Source organism: Planococcus citri, chromosome 3 (genome assembly GCF_950023065.1).
Source record: "Planococcus citri chromosome 3, ihPlaCitr1.1, whole genome shotgun sequence".
Taxonomy (NCBI): Eukaryota; Metazoa; Arthropoda; class Insecta; order Hemiptera; family Pseudococcidae; genus Planococcus; species Planococcus citri.
In genome coordinates, this window is record NC_088679.1 from 8,480,474 (window position 1) to 8,498,111 (window position 17,638).

At 33.6% G+C, this 17,638-nt stretch overlaps 1 protein-coding gene across 5 annotated transcripts in view; it reads left to right on the forward strand.

Moving 5' to 3' along the window:
* Positions 1-17,638, forward strand: part of gem (gemini) — a 79,845-nt gene that overhangs the window by 47,993 nt on the left and 14,214 nt on the right. For 4 of the 5 annotated variants that reach the window (XM_065356541.1, XM_065356540.1, XM_065356542.1 and 1 more), the window contains exons 3-5: positions 11,610-11,712; positions 11,975-12,052; positions 12,629-12,786. In XM_065356541.1, coding sequence (XP_065212613.1) covers positions 11,610-11,712; positions 11,975-12,052; positions 12,629-12,786 — 339 coding nt within the window. The remainder of the gene's footprint in view (positions 1-11,609; positions 11,713-11,974; positions 12,053-12,628; positions 12,787-17,638) is intronic. The other variant, XM_065356545.1, reaches the window with a different exon arrangement.

A 17,638-nucleotide genomic window follows, 5' to 3' on the forward strand; every position in this document is an offset into this window, starting at 1 on the left:
TTTTGGTTTTTGAATTTCAAAAAATACGCAACTTTGAAATTTTGCAAATTTGTCAGATTTTAATATTTTGAAAATCTGTTTGCACCATTGAAAAGAGGAAGAAAAACACTACCAGAAACCACAATAAAACGAAAAAAATTTTTGCCGACATATGGTATGGTATCGCTGGTCGCGTCACATTTGAAGCAAAATAAAGAGCTGTTGCTCTCGCTTCGCCAGGGCCAGTTTGTTTCTCTTTTTCGTAGCTGATAAAATTCCAGATTTTTAGGAAAAGTAAAAATTTTGAAAAATTGGTATTTTACTCGTAGGTAGGTATATTTTTCTTCCAAATGTCGTTCAAATTTTCCATTAGATTGTTTTACATTTAAAAAAATTTGTTAGACAGCCTGATTGATTCGATCGATTCGGGCTACACTAAGCAATTGATTCGCTTTGGTGATTCAACTTTTAGCAATGCAGTAGTGTTAAAAATTTCATGGCCATGATTGCTAATTTCAAAAACTTGAAAAAATCTAATATGTTTCCTGGATATTTTTTTCATTTTTAAAATATCGTGTTATTTTAGAAATATCCTAGAATCCAATTCTTCGAAGTTTTTTCATAATTTTTGGTTCGTTTGCCCAAAAAATTTGGTTGTAGGATCATTTGAAGAAATGAAAGTTTGAAGCTTTTAGGCGTTCTGAAGGCTGAAGAGAGACTTTGCAGAAAAACTTGAAAAATTAAAGTTGTGGAAAATAAATGACCAATTGTTGGCATTCCATTGGTTTTTTTTTGTTTTTTTTTCCTCTCAAAGAGGCGTACCTAGGTATTCTCTTTTGAGATATCTTGCCAAAAAACTGAAAATTAGCTGAAATTTGTATTTTAGCTTTTCTGGCAGGGTCAGCTTGGCTTTCATGGGAGGGGGCTAAAATTGTCATGAGAGTCTATTTTACTCAAAAGGGACCTTTTAGAGACGATAGAACTCGAAATTTTGAAATTTCAAAAATTTTTTTTTGAATTAGGTTTTTTTCAAATTTTTGAAAATTGAGGGGCTCACCGCAGCCCGAATTTTTCGACAATGGAAAAGATAAAAAATAGGGAATTATTTTCCCATCAAAGGACACCACTTTGTGGGGTTGGAAGGAGGAAAGACCAAAAACAACCAATTTTAGGACATCTCACATAATATACGAATTTCAGCTATTCTGGGGGGGTCAGCTTGGTTTTCATGGGAGGGGGCTAAAATCGCCATGAGAGGCTTTTTTTACTCAAAAAGAACCTTCTAGAGATGATGGAACTCGAAATTTTGAAATTTCAAAAATTTTTCTTTGAATTTGTTTTTTTTCAAATTTTTGAAAATTAAGGGGCCCACCGCAGCCCGAATTTTTCGAAAATGGAAAAAATAAAAAATAGGGAATTATTTTTTCACCTGAGGTCACCACTTTAGGGGGTGGTAGCGGAAAAAATCGCACATTTTTTTTGCCATGTAGTTAAGAAGTAAGGACCACCCTAATATAGGTATAACTTATTTTTTTTCAAAAAAATTTTCAAAAGGTTTTGCTTACGCTTTGTAGGAGTTGTTTTGGTTCTCTTCTTCGTAACTGCAATTACTAGAATTCATGAAAATATCAGAATTGAGGAAGATTTCGCCAAGTTGGAACGATTTCACAACTTAAGCAACCAATTTTTTTTAATTTCGTGTATTTTTTTGCAACGTTTTGCTAATTTAAAACTGGCGTGCTAAAATTGCAAAATCCATCCAAAATCACGATTTTCCTTCAATTTTTAACTTTTTTGCCATTAAATTACCAGAAATAACAGAGACGAATTTCTTTAATTTACAAAGGATGAGTATCGATAAGGCCATTTTTTGGCACCAGGCAGTTATCGACTGAACCACTCTTAAAATGTTGTAATGAATGCCCAAAATCCCAAAATAACCATTTTTTGGGCTCTAGGGGTCCCCAATGTTGCGAATAAAAAAATGATTTTTGGAACCACTGAGTATTATTTTCAAAAACTTTTCCAATGTAAAATATATGTTTGAACCCGTTAAACATTATACGAGGCAATTTTTCTATTTTCAACCCTCTGAGGCAGAAATTGAGGGGTTTTAATTTTTGAAAAATTTTGGAACCACCATTTTGAACCTACCCCTTTGAACCCCTCTAAAAAGCTTTTTACAGTTTATTAGTATCTAAAAGACTTCCATCCTACCAAATTTTGAGCTCAATAAAATTTTGCGCTGGTACTCAAAAATCCAAATTTCCAATTTTTTGTAATTTGAATTTTTTTGGAATCCCTGGATAGCTGTAAACCTGCGATTCGCGCCAAACGTAACGTTTTGAGGCATATATCCAATTACTTAGGTGAAAAAGTTTAATTAAGCTCCCTGTATATTCGTAATTGTGAACCCTTTTTTTAGAGCCCCCCACTTTGGGCACCCCTAAAAAAGGCGATTATGCATATTTTTTCAAATAAATTGAAGAATTTACATTTGAAACACGCTAGCAAGAGCTCGATAATTTTTCACTCGATTTTACCAGTAACTTTCAAAATTGAGCTTTTTTGGGCCAAATTCTGAGATTTTACTCTTCGAAAAAAAACGTAAAATCACGTTTTCATGATTTCAACGAAGTAAAATCTCAGGGGTAGGTTCAAAATGGTGGTTCCAAAATTTTTCAAAAATCAAAACCCCTCAATTTCTGCCCCCCGAGGGTCGAAAATGGAAAAATTGCCTCGTATAATGTTTAACGGGTTCAAACAGATATTTTACATTGGAAACGTTTTTGAAAATAATACTCAGTGGTTCCAAAAATTGTTCAAAATGGTGGTTCCAAAATTTTTCAAAAATCAAAACCCCTCAATTTTTGCCCCCGAGGGTCGAAAATGGAAAAATTGCCTCGTATAATGTTTAACGGGTTCAAACAGATATTTTACATTGGAAACGTTTTTGAAAATAATACTCAGTGGTTCCAAAAATTATTTTTTTGTTCGCAACTTTGGGACCCCGGCCCTGGAGCCCAAAAAATGGTTATTTTGGGTTAACTAACCACGGATTCGTATTTTGGGCATTCATTACAACATTTTAAGAGTGGTTCAGTCGATAACTGTCTGGTGCCAAAAAATGGAATTTATCGATACTCTTCCTTTTCGTTTTTCTTTTTCGAAATTGAATATTTTTGAAAACTAGGTACGTATACCCAATCAATGGGTATTAGTTCATTGAAAACTTACCTTTTTTTGAAAATTGTGTTGCTTACATAGGAATTCATAATAGAACCAAATTGACTCGTGTTGAAGGATTTTGACCAAATTTAGTGGAGAACTTCATTTTGAGTTGGAAGTAACTCAGAAAAAATGTTGGCTTCGGAAGTGCCCTAGCTTGGAGGGAGAATATGGGTTCTCAAAATAGAGGAAGCGTTTTCGAAAAAAATCATGGTTTTTTGATTCTATATAGCATAACCACTATCCTATCTGTTTTGGGGGAAATAGTCCAGTTCCAAAGCATAATATTTTAAGATTCTGCGTCATCTTGGGTCATTTCCATCAATATCCGAGATTGTTTTTAAGGTTTTCTACTAAGCAGTTGAAAATTTTCAAATCGCGTGTTATGCTTGAAAATTTCATATTTTTCTTATAATGTACGAGTAGTTGCAATGTTCACAAGAGTCTGCTTTATCCGTAGAAATTCAATGCCACATTTTACCTGTGAAAAATTTGCGTCTTGTCAAGTCTCTTTTATTATTCAAAATATTACTTTCGATTTGAATTTTTTTGCATTAGGTATTCAAAAATTTTCCGTTATTTATTCCATTTTAATACCTACTTCAAATATTGTTATCTGCGAGGTCGTAAAATAATAAAACTTGAGTTAGGTTTCCCCACCAATTTGCTATTCGTCTTTATTGCTTTTTTCAGGTACCTACACTTACGAATTAAGGATTGAGTGTATAATTTCAAATGTTGTATTCTTTTTTATATATTTTTTTTTATTAAAACGACTTGAATCGAAACTTTTTTGCAATTAAGGACGTAATTTGGATGTAAAAAAAAAGTGCATAGATATTCGAACTTAATACTTGAAGCTAAAACTATTTTTGGCCCTATTCAAGTTGAATGTTCTTTAACAAATTGAATAAGGTGCATAGTACATTATCTAGGTTTAGTCTTGTTTGCTACGAACGCATGATTTGGTTTTTAAATTTTGTCTGTAGATATTCGTACGTATGTGATTTTATATTTATTACGTAGGTATAGATAATAGGTATGACAATGATAGCACGTTTTGTATAAAAATTCGTTTCGATTCCAGTTTGTTGATGCTACTGCTACGTAGTCGGTAGACAAAAGCCATAATCTGAGTCATGACCCACGAGCATGAATCATTCTCCTTTATCCTCGCTAGGATGTTTTCTCGATATTTTGGTGCTTTGATTGAAATTTTATTTTAAAAAAAATAACGCTTATAGATAATTTGGTGATCTAAGTTCTAAAACTGGAAGTTTTCAAATACCTGCCTGCGTTACTTGGACGACGCGACGATGTTGAAAAATTAAAATTTGTCGAGTTTATTTTACTATAGTATTTTTTGTGGTTTCATCATGTTCACGACCTATGCGAACATCTCGCAAACTCGTGTACTGCGTTCATTTTCTCACTGGGTGTGCTTTTTTGAATTGGAATTCCGTTAGATTTGCCATTATATGTATTGCGAAACATCAAGGTCGACATTCACACTGTATAAAGACATATTTTATCAAGTTTAGCCTAGGTCATAAGTCAATAGTATAATTTGTTTGTTGCGAGTTTTTCCATCTCGCGTTTCGCAGGCTTTGTTGTTCAAATTCGTATATGCTAAATTTACATGTTGATGGGTTGAAAGAAAAAAAAAACGCATTTTTGTAAGTTGACCGAATTTTACTGTAGAAGTTTTCTTCGAGTTGAAAACGTTGCATTTGTGCTCTATAATTGGCTCAAGAAATGTAGGATTGACTCAAAATAGACAAAAAACATATGAGAAATTAAGTTTTCTTAGAATTTTGTTCATTTATTTTTTAATTTGCTAAAAAATTTTTCTTCTGACAAAAGTTCATTATTGCTTCTTTTTTCTTGAATTTTTTGAAAATCTTACAGGGACTATGAGTGATTTGAAATTAAAAATCAGGGAGCTTTCAATCCCTTGGCCTAAAAATTTTCAACCACTTGGTGATTGGTTTCCAATTTCAAAGTCAATAAAACGGGTAGAAACAGAAACTCAGAAATGGTATTATTTGCAAGAAGCCAATCAAAGTATTATTCAAAAATGGCAACAAGAACCACGTTTCTCTAAAAAATTACAGTGTCCTGTTCCCCTTGAGGATTTACTGCACCACTCTTTCTCTCTCTGTGAACCTCGTAGTCGAAAATTCCAATTTTTTAAATGAAATCTTAAAGCTTAAGCGACCATCTCGTCGACATTTTCATGTTGCAAAAAAAAACCAACCTCTTTGTGAACTTGGAAAATTGGCGAACGAAATGTAATTATCATTTCCTTTTTTTTTCACTCGGATAACCATTCAAGTGTACGAGCGTGGAGTTTATTACTTTAGATTGATAGAAATTAATTACTTCAAATTGCTCAGCAATGGGTAATGGGAGGAGTTAGAGTTGAGAATATTATATCGTACCGGTTGAGTTTCATTGTGCCATGCCACTTCAATGATTGCTAAAATTGTCATCTTGAGGTTTCTTTTTCGTATTCGTAGATTTCGCTATTTTTTTATTGAAAATTTTTAACCTGAAGTACCCCAATTAACACTTTAGAATGCGTATTGAAAAGATAAAGAGTACAGGTAATAAAAATAGTTCAAAGAGAACCGATTATGAAATAGAGTGATTCTTTATTTGAACACCAAGTACCTAATTTGAGGGAAAAATAACATTTGTTTGACGAATGGATTTTTCTACGATAAATTGGGCTATGAAAGGGACTGGTTCTTCGCCTTTTTTTGGTGGGAACAAAAGTTTTGAAATTTTTCAAAGATAGAGTCATGGTCACATTTTGGGCTCAATATTCTTCAAAAATGCTTGAATTTTTTGCAAAATTCTAACATATTCAAGTATGTGGTTTTTGAAATTCTCAAAAATCATGTCTCAATTTTGAGCTCAAGATTTTTCAGAGATATTCTAAAAACATTTTCGTTGAAATGTTTGTATTTCTCGGGCGAAGAATTTCAACTCATTTTGATCGGTGACATGACATGTTATTTTCGAAATTCCCGAAAATATTTGGTTCAAAATTCTTTAGAAATGCTCGCGAAACATTTTCGTCATAATTTTTGAATTTCTCGCCAAATTTTAACCCGTTTAGATGGGTCGCATGATACCCATTTTTTTTTTTTTTGACACAACCGAAAATTATGTCCTAATTTTAAACCCAACAAAATTCTTCAGAAAAAAAAATATTTCAGTAGAAACGTTCGTACTTACGTATTTCTCCTGAAATGATTACCGATTTTGGTGAGTCATGATCGAGAACTCTGATAAAATGTCATGTGACCGATCATTGATGGTTGAAATTTAGCGAAAATGCTTTTTAAGCAAATCCAAAGAGTTTTTAGCCCAACACTGTATCATTATTTTTTTTTAATTTTGAAAACGATATCATAAGTGACCTACCAAAATGAGTTGAAATCTCGTCAGAAATTCAAATATTACGACTAAATTGTTTTTTGAGCACATCTCAAAAATTTGGAACCACAAGCTGGGTCAATTTTTTTAGAAAATTGTTGAAAAAGCATAGGTAAGTAATGTGACCGTCAATCAAAATGAGCTAAAACTTTTATAGAAATAGGTAAATACAAACATTTTGCGCGAAAATATTTTTTAAGTGTTTGTGAAGAATTTTGAGGTCAAAATTGGGTCGCGACTTTCGTGAATTATCAACAAATAGTGTCATGTGATTAATCACAATGGGCTAAAAAATTCAAAAATCTCGTCGAACATGTCTTTCGATAATTTCGGATGACTTTCGAGCCCGAAATGGGGGCTTGATTTCCGCGGTATTAAAACAAATTCTGCCGGACACATCGAAATGGACCATTTCGAGGAAAGTTCAAACATTACGGCGATAATGTTTTTTTTTTTTTGGTATTTGCGAGGAATTTTGAGCTCAATATCGAGTCATACTTTTGTTTTTTGTTTTAAAGAAGCTTCACGAGATTTATTGAAATGGGTTGAAATGTCGGGGCAGTTTCAAATATATTACGTATTTTGACCTGAATGTTTTGGACAAATTCATCTGTAGAATTTTGAGCATTGAATTGGTTTATAATTTTTGGAATTTTTGAAAAAGAGTCGACCAACTTGTCAACATGGTTTAACATTTTTTAGAAAATATTAAAAATTACTGTCATTTTTTTTACCGTTTTAAAAAAAATTTGAGCTCAAAGTTGGGTTACGATTTTTGAGATTTTGGAAGAAGGTCGGGCCTGGAGTCTAATACCCCCTTCTTCCCTTCTGACGGGGCCTGCGATGGGCCTGCCTTGCTTGGCTCGGACGATTAATTTCAATTTTTTAAACTATTAGGTACCAATAATTTTCTGAAACCTATTGTAAAATTTTTTAATGTTGAAGCCATGAAAATCAATTTTTTGCATAATTTATTTAAATTATACTTTTCGAGGTGTAAATAATCTAGTAATTGAGGGGCTTCATGGAAAAGGGCCCTTAGTCATTTTTTTTCACTGATTTTCACACGTTCAAATAGACTTGACATTTTTTTTCTATAAGCAAACATTTTCCAATTCGTTTTTTTTTTTCCATGGAAGAACACTTCAATATCATCACTGAATGAAGGTCCCTTTTCCATGGAACCCCTTAAAGGGCATACTCTACGGAGAGCGTTCTAATTCGACAAACGGTCGAAATATGAAGCCGATTTGTTCGTTATTTTCATCGTTCGTTCGTAAGACTGCGTGTAATCGAGTAAACGAATTCAGTCGTTCTTATGTCCCGCGACCCGCTCCCATCTAAACTTTATGCAGGGATTTCTCCATGAATTTTCAAAATTGTTCTATTTTTTTCACCAATACTGATATTCTATCTATAAAAGCGAGGGTATGTAAGCATATTTTCTAATTTTGCTTTTACAACAGAGATATGAGCATCTGAAGTACCTCCATTCAATTCCCCCTTATAGCCATTAAATGTCCTACATCAAAAATATCTCGACATACCCTCGCTTTTGAATGATTTTTGAGCAAAATAAATCAAACCCCAGAAAAATCCGTTCAGTAGTTTTGGTACAATCCCCGTCCAAACTTGACCATTTTTCATCAAAAATACATTACAGAACGCGCTCCGTAAAGAATACCCTTAATTAAAAACGACAAAAAAAAAACTCCAGAAATTCAAAAAACATTACTTAACTACATAAATCAACAGTGTTGGTACCAGTGCTAAAAAGTGTGAAGTAACGAAAACAGCGAAAAAGTTTACTATGCAGTGCAAAATAGCAAATTTCATTCAAAAATACCAAAGAGCTCAAAATTTTGACATTGAAACTGCTTATGTCATCATTAGGGCAGCCCAAAATATGCTCTCATTTGAGGTAAAATATTGAATAGATACCTATTATGTTCGATTTTTTGGAGTGAAATATTGTCAAAACAGTAGAATTCCTTAAAAATATTCGAAAATATTCAAATTCAAAATGGGTATCGCTTCACTTGTCTTGACAAGCACATTACAAAAATGGTTATATCATTGGGTTTTGTTTCCTAAATCACACACTCTATTCAAAAAATGTTTGAATTAAAATTTTATTTCAGTTGTCAAAAAAATCAAAAAAATTGAAGTGCAATCTATAATTTAATTTTCATCATCATTCCATCAATCATCAACATCATCATCGTCAAAAACAGCCGTGTTTTCATCTTCATCACTCTGTAAAAATTACGTTGACTGTGTTGCGATTCTCAAAATGCAAAAATATTCCAGAATATTCGATTAATTGTGAAATACGAGTATGTGGTAATTTTAGACAAATATATTATTCAAATAGCAATCAAATATTTGAAAATATGCATTTTATGGCAAAATATTTGAAAATATTTGAAATGAAGTTGGACTTTTTTAAAAGAAAATTTTCTGAAACGTGTAAAATGATTTTGTTACATTTGTAATCGGAGTGCTCCAAAAAAATATTCAAAAAAATATATTGGGTTGCCCTAGTCGTCATCATCATTGAACTTTGACCCAGTGAGCTGTTTAGCCCCTCTGGGAAACCATAGATGAATTGATCGCCTTTCATCGAGTTTTTTCTTTGGTCTTCCTCTGCTCCTCCTGTCAGTTGGAGTGTATTATTTTATTTGACTTTTCGAGAGGACCATTCATCAGGCATTCTATCTACATGTCTTTGTCATTTCTTTCAGTAATCTTTCATTAGTCCAATGATTGGCTCTGCTCCTAGCTCCTTCAGGATGTCTTCATTCCTTTTCCTATTGTGTCTCATATATCCTGCCAGGGCCCGCATAAATCTCATTTCCACTGTGGTTAACTTTGCTTTTTATATCTTTTTTCATCATCCATGTTTTGCTTCCATACAGCAGCATTGGTCTTGCCAGCGTATTGTAGATTCTTAATCGAGTTTCAGCTCTGACTTTTCTTGGAGGGATGGCTTGGTTTATCACCCCGCTTACTCTCAGGAATTTATAGATCTGAAGTTGTGTGTTGTGTGTCAACCTCTCCTTCATAAGATAGCTCACACCAGAGATATTTAAAGCTTCTGACTTGTTCCACTGGCAGTCCATTTGCTACAATTTTACTGCGTATTGACTCAATGACTCTTTCCCATCAAAGGCCCATCACCTTTATTGTTTTTGATGAAGGGATTCTCATTTCATATTTATCTGCTACTTTCTGAAGGTTGTACATCACTCTGTGCAAGTCATCTTCGTTGTCAGCAAAGACCACCTGATCATCAGCAAATAGCAGGGATTGACTTGGGTGTCATTGATGTCTAGCCCTTTTGGCTTTATTTTCAGCCATTCTTTAATCATGTCATCAAAGTAGATGTTGAACAGGCTGCACAACATTGGGCATCCCTGTCTTATTCCTCTTCATATCTATATTAAAAATAATTTCTTTGGTACTTGTACCTAGGGCTGCATACCAATATAAATACCAAAATACCAATTCCGGCAATACTGGCAAATTTTGAAAAAAAATTACAAATACCTACCGTTTTACCAATAGGTACAGATTAGCAGACGGACAAAGTACCAATTTACAAAATACCGATTAAGCTTTTGAAATTGTATTATGTAATACCAAAATACCAATACCGAAATAATTTTTGTTGAAAAACTTGTAAGTGATAATGATGAACCTTGAACTCTCAAATTGAGGTGTTTAAATAGAAAAAAGTGTAATTTCCAAAAATTTCTTTAATTTTGGTGTAAAAACTATAGACACTGCACCAGTGCACCTGGGCCCTCTGGGAATGACTTCGAACAGCAGGCAACGGGGAAAAGGGATGGTAGTAATATTTTGTGTTATGCCAATTTCTCCTGCTGGGTGCTCTTGGCTGCGCTGTACTTCAGTTTTCAGGTAATGGGGAAGAGGGATGGTAGTGATATTTTGTGTCATGCCAAATTCATCTGCTGGATGCTCTTGACTGCGCTGTACTTTGCATGGTACTTTGTTCAAGAATTCGACATCAGCGCAGCCAAGAGCACCCAGCGGATGAATTTGGCATGACACACATAATTTAGCCAATATGGCGACTAGTTCGATGTCTTCCCCCAGATGCAGTGTCTATAGTAAAAACACACTTTTTAATTTGATATTATATTGGTACAATACCAATACCAATACCAATACCAATACCAATACCAATACCTGATACCAAAAAAAAATCCACAAAATGATAAAATACCAATACTGAAACACCAAAATTCTACATGGAAAATACCAAAATACCAATACCATTTTGGGAACTGTCTGCTAATTTCCAATACCGGATACCAATACCTTTTATGTTTATTGGTATGCAGCCCTGTGAGGTACAAAGTATGTTCTGTGCTCTTTGACCAATCGACTAAAACAATAAACAAACACGAAAAAAGTACCAATTAACCTTGCAATACAACAATTCAAATTTTTTGTAATTGTACGAGTAAAGGCATCGTCTTTGACAATTTTGAATTATTCAACATTTTTGTTTATAACTCCCCCTTCTAAAATTTATTCAAACCACATCTGGCTTATTAGCTGGAAAAATCCTGGAGGGAGGATCTAGGGTAAGATCGTGGAAAAATTTCAGTCTCACCTCCCTCCCTCACCAAAAAAACTGACGCTGCTTCACGCCTGTGTTTGTGAATCAGATCATAAACTTAAAATACATTAATAGGCACCTGCTGCCTGGCTACGTATTGTAATCAGATATTCATTTACCTTCAATAATAATTTTTAATCGTCTTTTCATATAGGTAATCATTGATTCTGGGAAATTAATATTATTATTTTTTTCTTCGAAAACGATGTTTATGTTTTAATTCGGCATCGTCTCCGAACTGCCACAACAATCGTACCTATTTGTTTTCTAACCATATGCTTATTGAATTTTTGGTATTGTTTTGATACAGAAACCGAACAAGCATGGTCGGGCGTTGATGAATTAACCGGCGAACTTCCAGCGGTACAATTGAATAATTTGGGAGTTGAAATGCAGCAAGATTATAATATCGGGTAAACAACTTTTTACTACACGCATTTTGCGGTGCAATTTCCATTACAAATTTCCTTTGACGAAATCGTTTTCGATTTGAGAAAAGAAAAATCAATTTTTTGGCTCGAATCGTACATGAATTTGTACGAATTATGTATTGTACTAATGTTTCTGCAAAATGTAACTTTAATATTGTAGTAATTAGGCATATACTACGTAATGTTGCTTTTTTTTACTTTTACCTTGGAACACGTAACTTAAGAAGAATTTTTTATTTTATAGCGACGAATTTTTGGTATTTGATTCATTTAATAATTTTAAACAAGAAATTCCATCGCCGCCGAATACCGCTGAAAATCAGTAAGTTTTGCCAGTGTATATTTGATTATTTAATCGCGCACGCAACGAGCTACATATATCTGATGCTTGGTCGAAGTGCAGGTGGACATAGCTGATGATAATAAAAGTATTATTTATGGGAAATTTGTTCGATGAGTGCAAAAATAAGATCAGAGTAACGCAGACCAGCGTTGAAGATTACCTTGTCTATTTTAAAGTAGGCAATATAGTATCGAGGAAATGAACTAATTTACTAGTACAAATTCTCTGTGATACGATTTACGAAGGAAACTGTAATTGCCCAATTGAGGAAATTGTCATGAGACTGAATGATGGCTTGATATTTTGCACTTTTCAGGCGTCATTCGCTTGAAAATTTCTTTGTGATTTTCTTCACACTACTTAAGGTCGTCTTGTATAGTACTCGAAGTATATATTTCATTTATGGTCTTTTGTAGAAACTAAGTACAATATGGTTTTTGTTGACATTCTAAAGAGCTATATACCGATAGACGTAAATTGAATTAAGTAATTCGAACAAATTTATAGATGGCATCAGCGTGATAATCTGTTTTTTTATTTTTTATTTTCATATAGCATACTTCGACAGTATTCGCCGATAGATAATGTACACAATAATAAAAAATACGGCAACTCGGATCAAAACGAGAGAGATTTTTCTCCTCGAAAGTTACCCTCATCGGCATCATCTTCTCCCCCATCTTGTTATTCCACATCCTGCAATAATGCCAGTGGTAAGTACAAGCATGGAGATGATGATTTTCCTATAATGGTTTAAAAGTCGAAAATACGAGTAATAACGAAGCGGGAATTTTCAGAATGATATTAGGGGCCTTCATCGATGCAAACACATTTAGATAGGTATTTTAAGATCTGTGGAAATTTACTGTAATGCGATAATAGCCTTCGATGTAGGTAATTAGGAATACTGTATTTGAGGGGAAAAGGGAAGAATACGAATACCTTGGATCTGAATACGAATTACGTGCATTGTAGAATTATTATCTAAGTAGAATGTGAAGCTGCGTTAAGAGAATTTCTTTCGATGATCTTGAAATTTGTCGATGGAATTGGGGTCGATTAGGTGAAATGTAAGACAAGATTGAATCTTTCTTGCCTTAGTTAGATTTAAACCTAAATAGGAGAAAGATAATAATTGTTAAGTACAAAGTATAATTCATTGACAGAGAAGTAAAAAATCCAGCCTTCGTTAATTTTATACCGTTGTTGAAATTTTCGTCGTTTTTTTCTTCTCTTCCTCCTTATATTAGCCCAGTCAAATAGCGGGAAAAAATGGGTGAACCCGGACATAATTGGGATCAAAGTTTTTTTTTGCGAATATTGTCTAGGATGGTGTAGTGAACAACATACTAAAAGCCTCCGCCCCTACCCCTTGAGCTAATCCCCCCACAGTGGATCAAAGCCCCCCAAAATCCGTTTTTTATCAAAAAATTACTTTTGAGTAAAATGAGCACTGATTATTTAATCTCTCCTCAAATACCTATCAAATGAGCTATCAACCAACTCCCTAGCCCCAAGGGGGGCGCTACGACCCCTCAAAGTGATGTGATTTCAATTTCATGACTTTGGGTCTTGAAACCTGTTCTAATCGATCAAATAAAGTCAAACTTGGGGAATGAGATTACTTTGGGACCTAAAGTCGACCCCTAGGGTGGGGGAGGGTCAAATTCGAAAATTACGGTAAGGTCATTTTTTTGGAGGGCCATAATATGGTCCCAAATGAATGAAAATGGTCCAAAATCATATCATTGGTCAGTACTCCCATTGTGATCAACATATCCAAATTTCAGCTTCCTAGGTCATCCCCACTTCTTTTAAGGAGGAAAAAACCGAAAATAGGGGGAAAATGAGGGGGTTTCCACCTTAATTCCGCCTTAAATGGGGTGGGAATGACCTAGGAAGCTGAAATTTGGATATGTTGATCACAATGGGAGTACTGACCAATGATATGATTTTGGACCATTTTCATTCATTTGAGACCATATTATGGCCCTCCAAAAAAATGACCTTACCGTAATTTTCGAATTTGACCCTCCCCCACCCTAGGGGTCGACTTTAGGTCCCAAAGTAATCTCATTCCCCAAGTTTGACTTTATTTGATCGATTAGAACAGGTTTCAAGACCCAAAGTCATGAAATTGAAATCACATCACTTTGAGGGGTCGTAGCGCCCCCCTTGGGGCTAGGGAGTTGATTGATAGCTCATTTGATAGGTATTTGAGGAGAGATTAAATAATCAGTGCTCATTTTACTCAAAAGTAATTTTTTGACAAAAACGGATTTTGGGGGGCTTTGATCCACTGTGGGGGGATTAGCTCAAGGGGTAGGGGCGGGGGCTTTTAGTATGTTGTTCACTACACCATCCTAGACAATATTCGCAAAAAAAACCTTTGATCCCAATTATGTCCGGGTCAAATCGTAATTTGACTGGGCTATATGTATTATTCTCATCTTATTGTTTGTTTCTGATCCAAATCTTCGTGTTCGAGAATTTAAGAATTTGAAGTATTGGATATTTTCTTTTGTGAGAAGTACCTTTGTTCATCACTTTCCCCTTCTCCTCTCCTCTCTTCTCGATCCTTCGAGTTCAACCCTGGGAAAATTTTAAAAAATCATCAAAAAAATTTTTTCGAAAACTGTTTGAATTTTTATTGAAATTCAGTAGTTTTATTACTCTTTTACTTTAAAGCTTACAAGAGAACCACTCGAAATATCCACTTCCGATTTGTACGGGAATTTGATTCTTGAAAAGAGCTCAATTTTTCAATTTTTGGAAAATTTTTGAAAAAGCAAAATTGTCATTTTCTTAAGTTTATGTTTTTTTTTTTTGAAAAAATTATGAAAATCTGTTCTGAAGTTAATAAGTATATTAACCCTCTCATACAAAATTCCATCATTTTTAACCATTCTCGAGCATCTAGCATTATTTTGAATTTTTCCAGAATTTTGGATTTTTTTCCAAAATACTAGAAAATTAATTTGGTCTGTTGAAAATCGAGTCTTAGGGAAAATTCATAAATTCTGAAACAATTGAAAACCTTGCTGAAGAGTTCACAGTGACCAGAAATGGTGTAATTAGATCGCAAGGGGGAGGGGAGTTGAGAAATTCCAACTGCGCAAATTGAATTTTTATTTTTTGGCTAATTTTTGAAAATTTAAAAATGTCATTTCTTCAATTTCATGTTTTTTTCTGAAAAAATTATGAAAATCGGTTCTGAAGTTGATATATTAAACCTCTCAAACCAAATTCCATCATTTTTAACCTTTCTCGAGCCTCCAGCATTATTTTTGATTTTTCCAGAATTTTTGATTTTCTCCAAAATTTGAGAAAATTAACTTGGCCTGTTGAAAATCGAGTTTTAGAGAAATTCAAAAATCCTGGAACAATCTAAAACCTTGCTGGAGGCTCCAGAGTGGCCTGAAATTTTGCAAATCCGCCTCAAAATATTGTTGGTCAACAAGATCCCTGGAGGTGTGTTGGAAATCACCTCAGATTCGAGTGAATTCTTCAATCAGGTTGAAAATGAGCGGGAACTAGTTTTTTAGTCGCTGAATTAATTTCCACGTATTTTGGAGAAATCCAAAAATTCTGGATAAATTGAGTCTTAAACTTCAGAAAATCTTCTTTATTTTTTTAGATTTTCAAAAGTTTAGCAAAAATGGAAAAATCAATTTGGTTTGCTGAAATTTTGGGTGTGACTGTGAGAGTTTCGGACCATACTATTTTGTAAAATTACATTTTTATTCAAATTAGAGGCGGACAGCTCGATGTCGTTTCCTTTTCAAATGGACAGGAAAGGGGATTAGGTATGAAAAAAAACTGGATACTTTAAATTTTTAAATGATCAAAAATTTTGAGTATTATCCTAGTCTAGCTATCGCAATTCCTCAAATTCTTCGGAATAATTGAAAGAATTCTCACTTTATTTTTACCAAAAACTGGCTAAAAATCTCGTTTGGTTACATTTTTTGACAAAAATTGTAATAATATAAAACATTATGTTTCCACCAGTGACTGGCAAAAAGTTCTTCTTTTTGCCAAAAATTGGAAAAATTCTTATCGTTTTTCAATCTTTACTGAAAATTTTTTATTTTTCTGCAAAAAATTCCAAAAAGTTTGACTTGAAGTATTTTTAATTTTGCTATATGATTTTTGCTAGAATTGTCAAGATCTCAAGAGTTCCATCATCAGATTTTGTAATTTTTTGAAAAGCTTTTTGTTTGTTTGTTTTTTTTTTTTTTTTGGTAATTTTTTTCTGCATTAAAATGTTCTGCACGCGTTTTATAAGTAAGTTTTTTGATTACTTTTGGTTGCTTTTTCGGATTTTTTATTTGCTAGAGTTGTTTTTTTTTGTGTTTGAAAAAATCGAATATTTAGGTAATGTCCTGTCAGAAAACTGCAAAAAATTGCAAAATTCTCTCAAAATTTCAATCACTTAGAAAGCTATTAAATTTTCCAAGATTTCCCCAAAAATCATATAAAAATTAATTAAAGTGAACTCAAATGGGGGGGGGGAGGGTGTGTGGTCTGAATAGCGCCGAATACGCGTGGAGAAAATTTCTGGAATAGGAGGGGGTGAGAAGGGAAGCTGTAAGTTCCGTACATTTCTCAGAAATTTTATTTTTGTTCAATTTTTCGCTTGAATTTTATCGATCATTTCAAAAATGAATTTTTCTAAAAACAGTTTTAATTGATGAAAATGTTCTGTGCTTTTTTTTCTTATTCAACAGGAGGGTGTTTAAAAAAAAGGTATAGTCTGAAATAAAAAAAAAATTGTAGATAGGTAATATGTGTTCTTCATTTTCCAATTTTTTACTCTAAATCATCTGAAATCTTTTACCGACTTTTCGGAGAAAAGTGGAGTATTGTATTTGTTGCGATAGTGGAAGTTGGGTCGGGGAGTGACTTAAATCGCGGTAGTAAAACGTCACCGAACGTGTGGCCGGTTCGCATACGTCATCGTCATCGTAAATTCGAAAAGAAAAGAAAAATCATCCTCGTAAAATACCTACGTACAATGTTTGCCGAATGGCACGCGAAAAAATACTCTCTCATAATTTTTTTCTATAGCAACAATAAGAGAAGAAATACAGAAAAATCAACACAGTCGAAGTTGCCTCTATTTTCGATTTCTGCGACCTAACCGAATTTTTTTTCGTTCTTTTGTCTGATCGTGCGAGTTTAGATAGGTAAGGTACCTATTATGTGTTGGTAAGAAAAGATGAAAACATCAATAGGACGTAATACATACGAATCAGTGACATGAAAATACATACATTATGTACTCTTACGCTATTCGAAATTAATGCATTGTTTTATTACGTAGCGTATATGGTGGTACATGTATTGGTGAAAAAAAAAGAGGGGAACTATTTATCGATATGAGGGGAGTAGCGTATTATTATCGTTCGATTGTAGATTATCCATATTTTATATATGAAACGATTTAGGCGACTTAATCTTCTTCGATTTTAACTGAATGTACAAAATAGTTGTATTTTCTCATAGTAGCTGTAAGTATCTATCGATTTAATATTACTTCTTCGTCGGCCTTGCTTTCTTTAC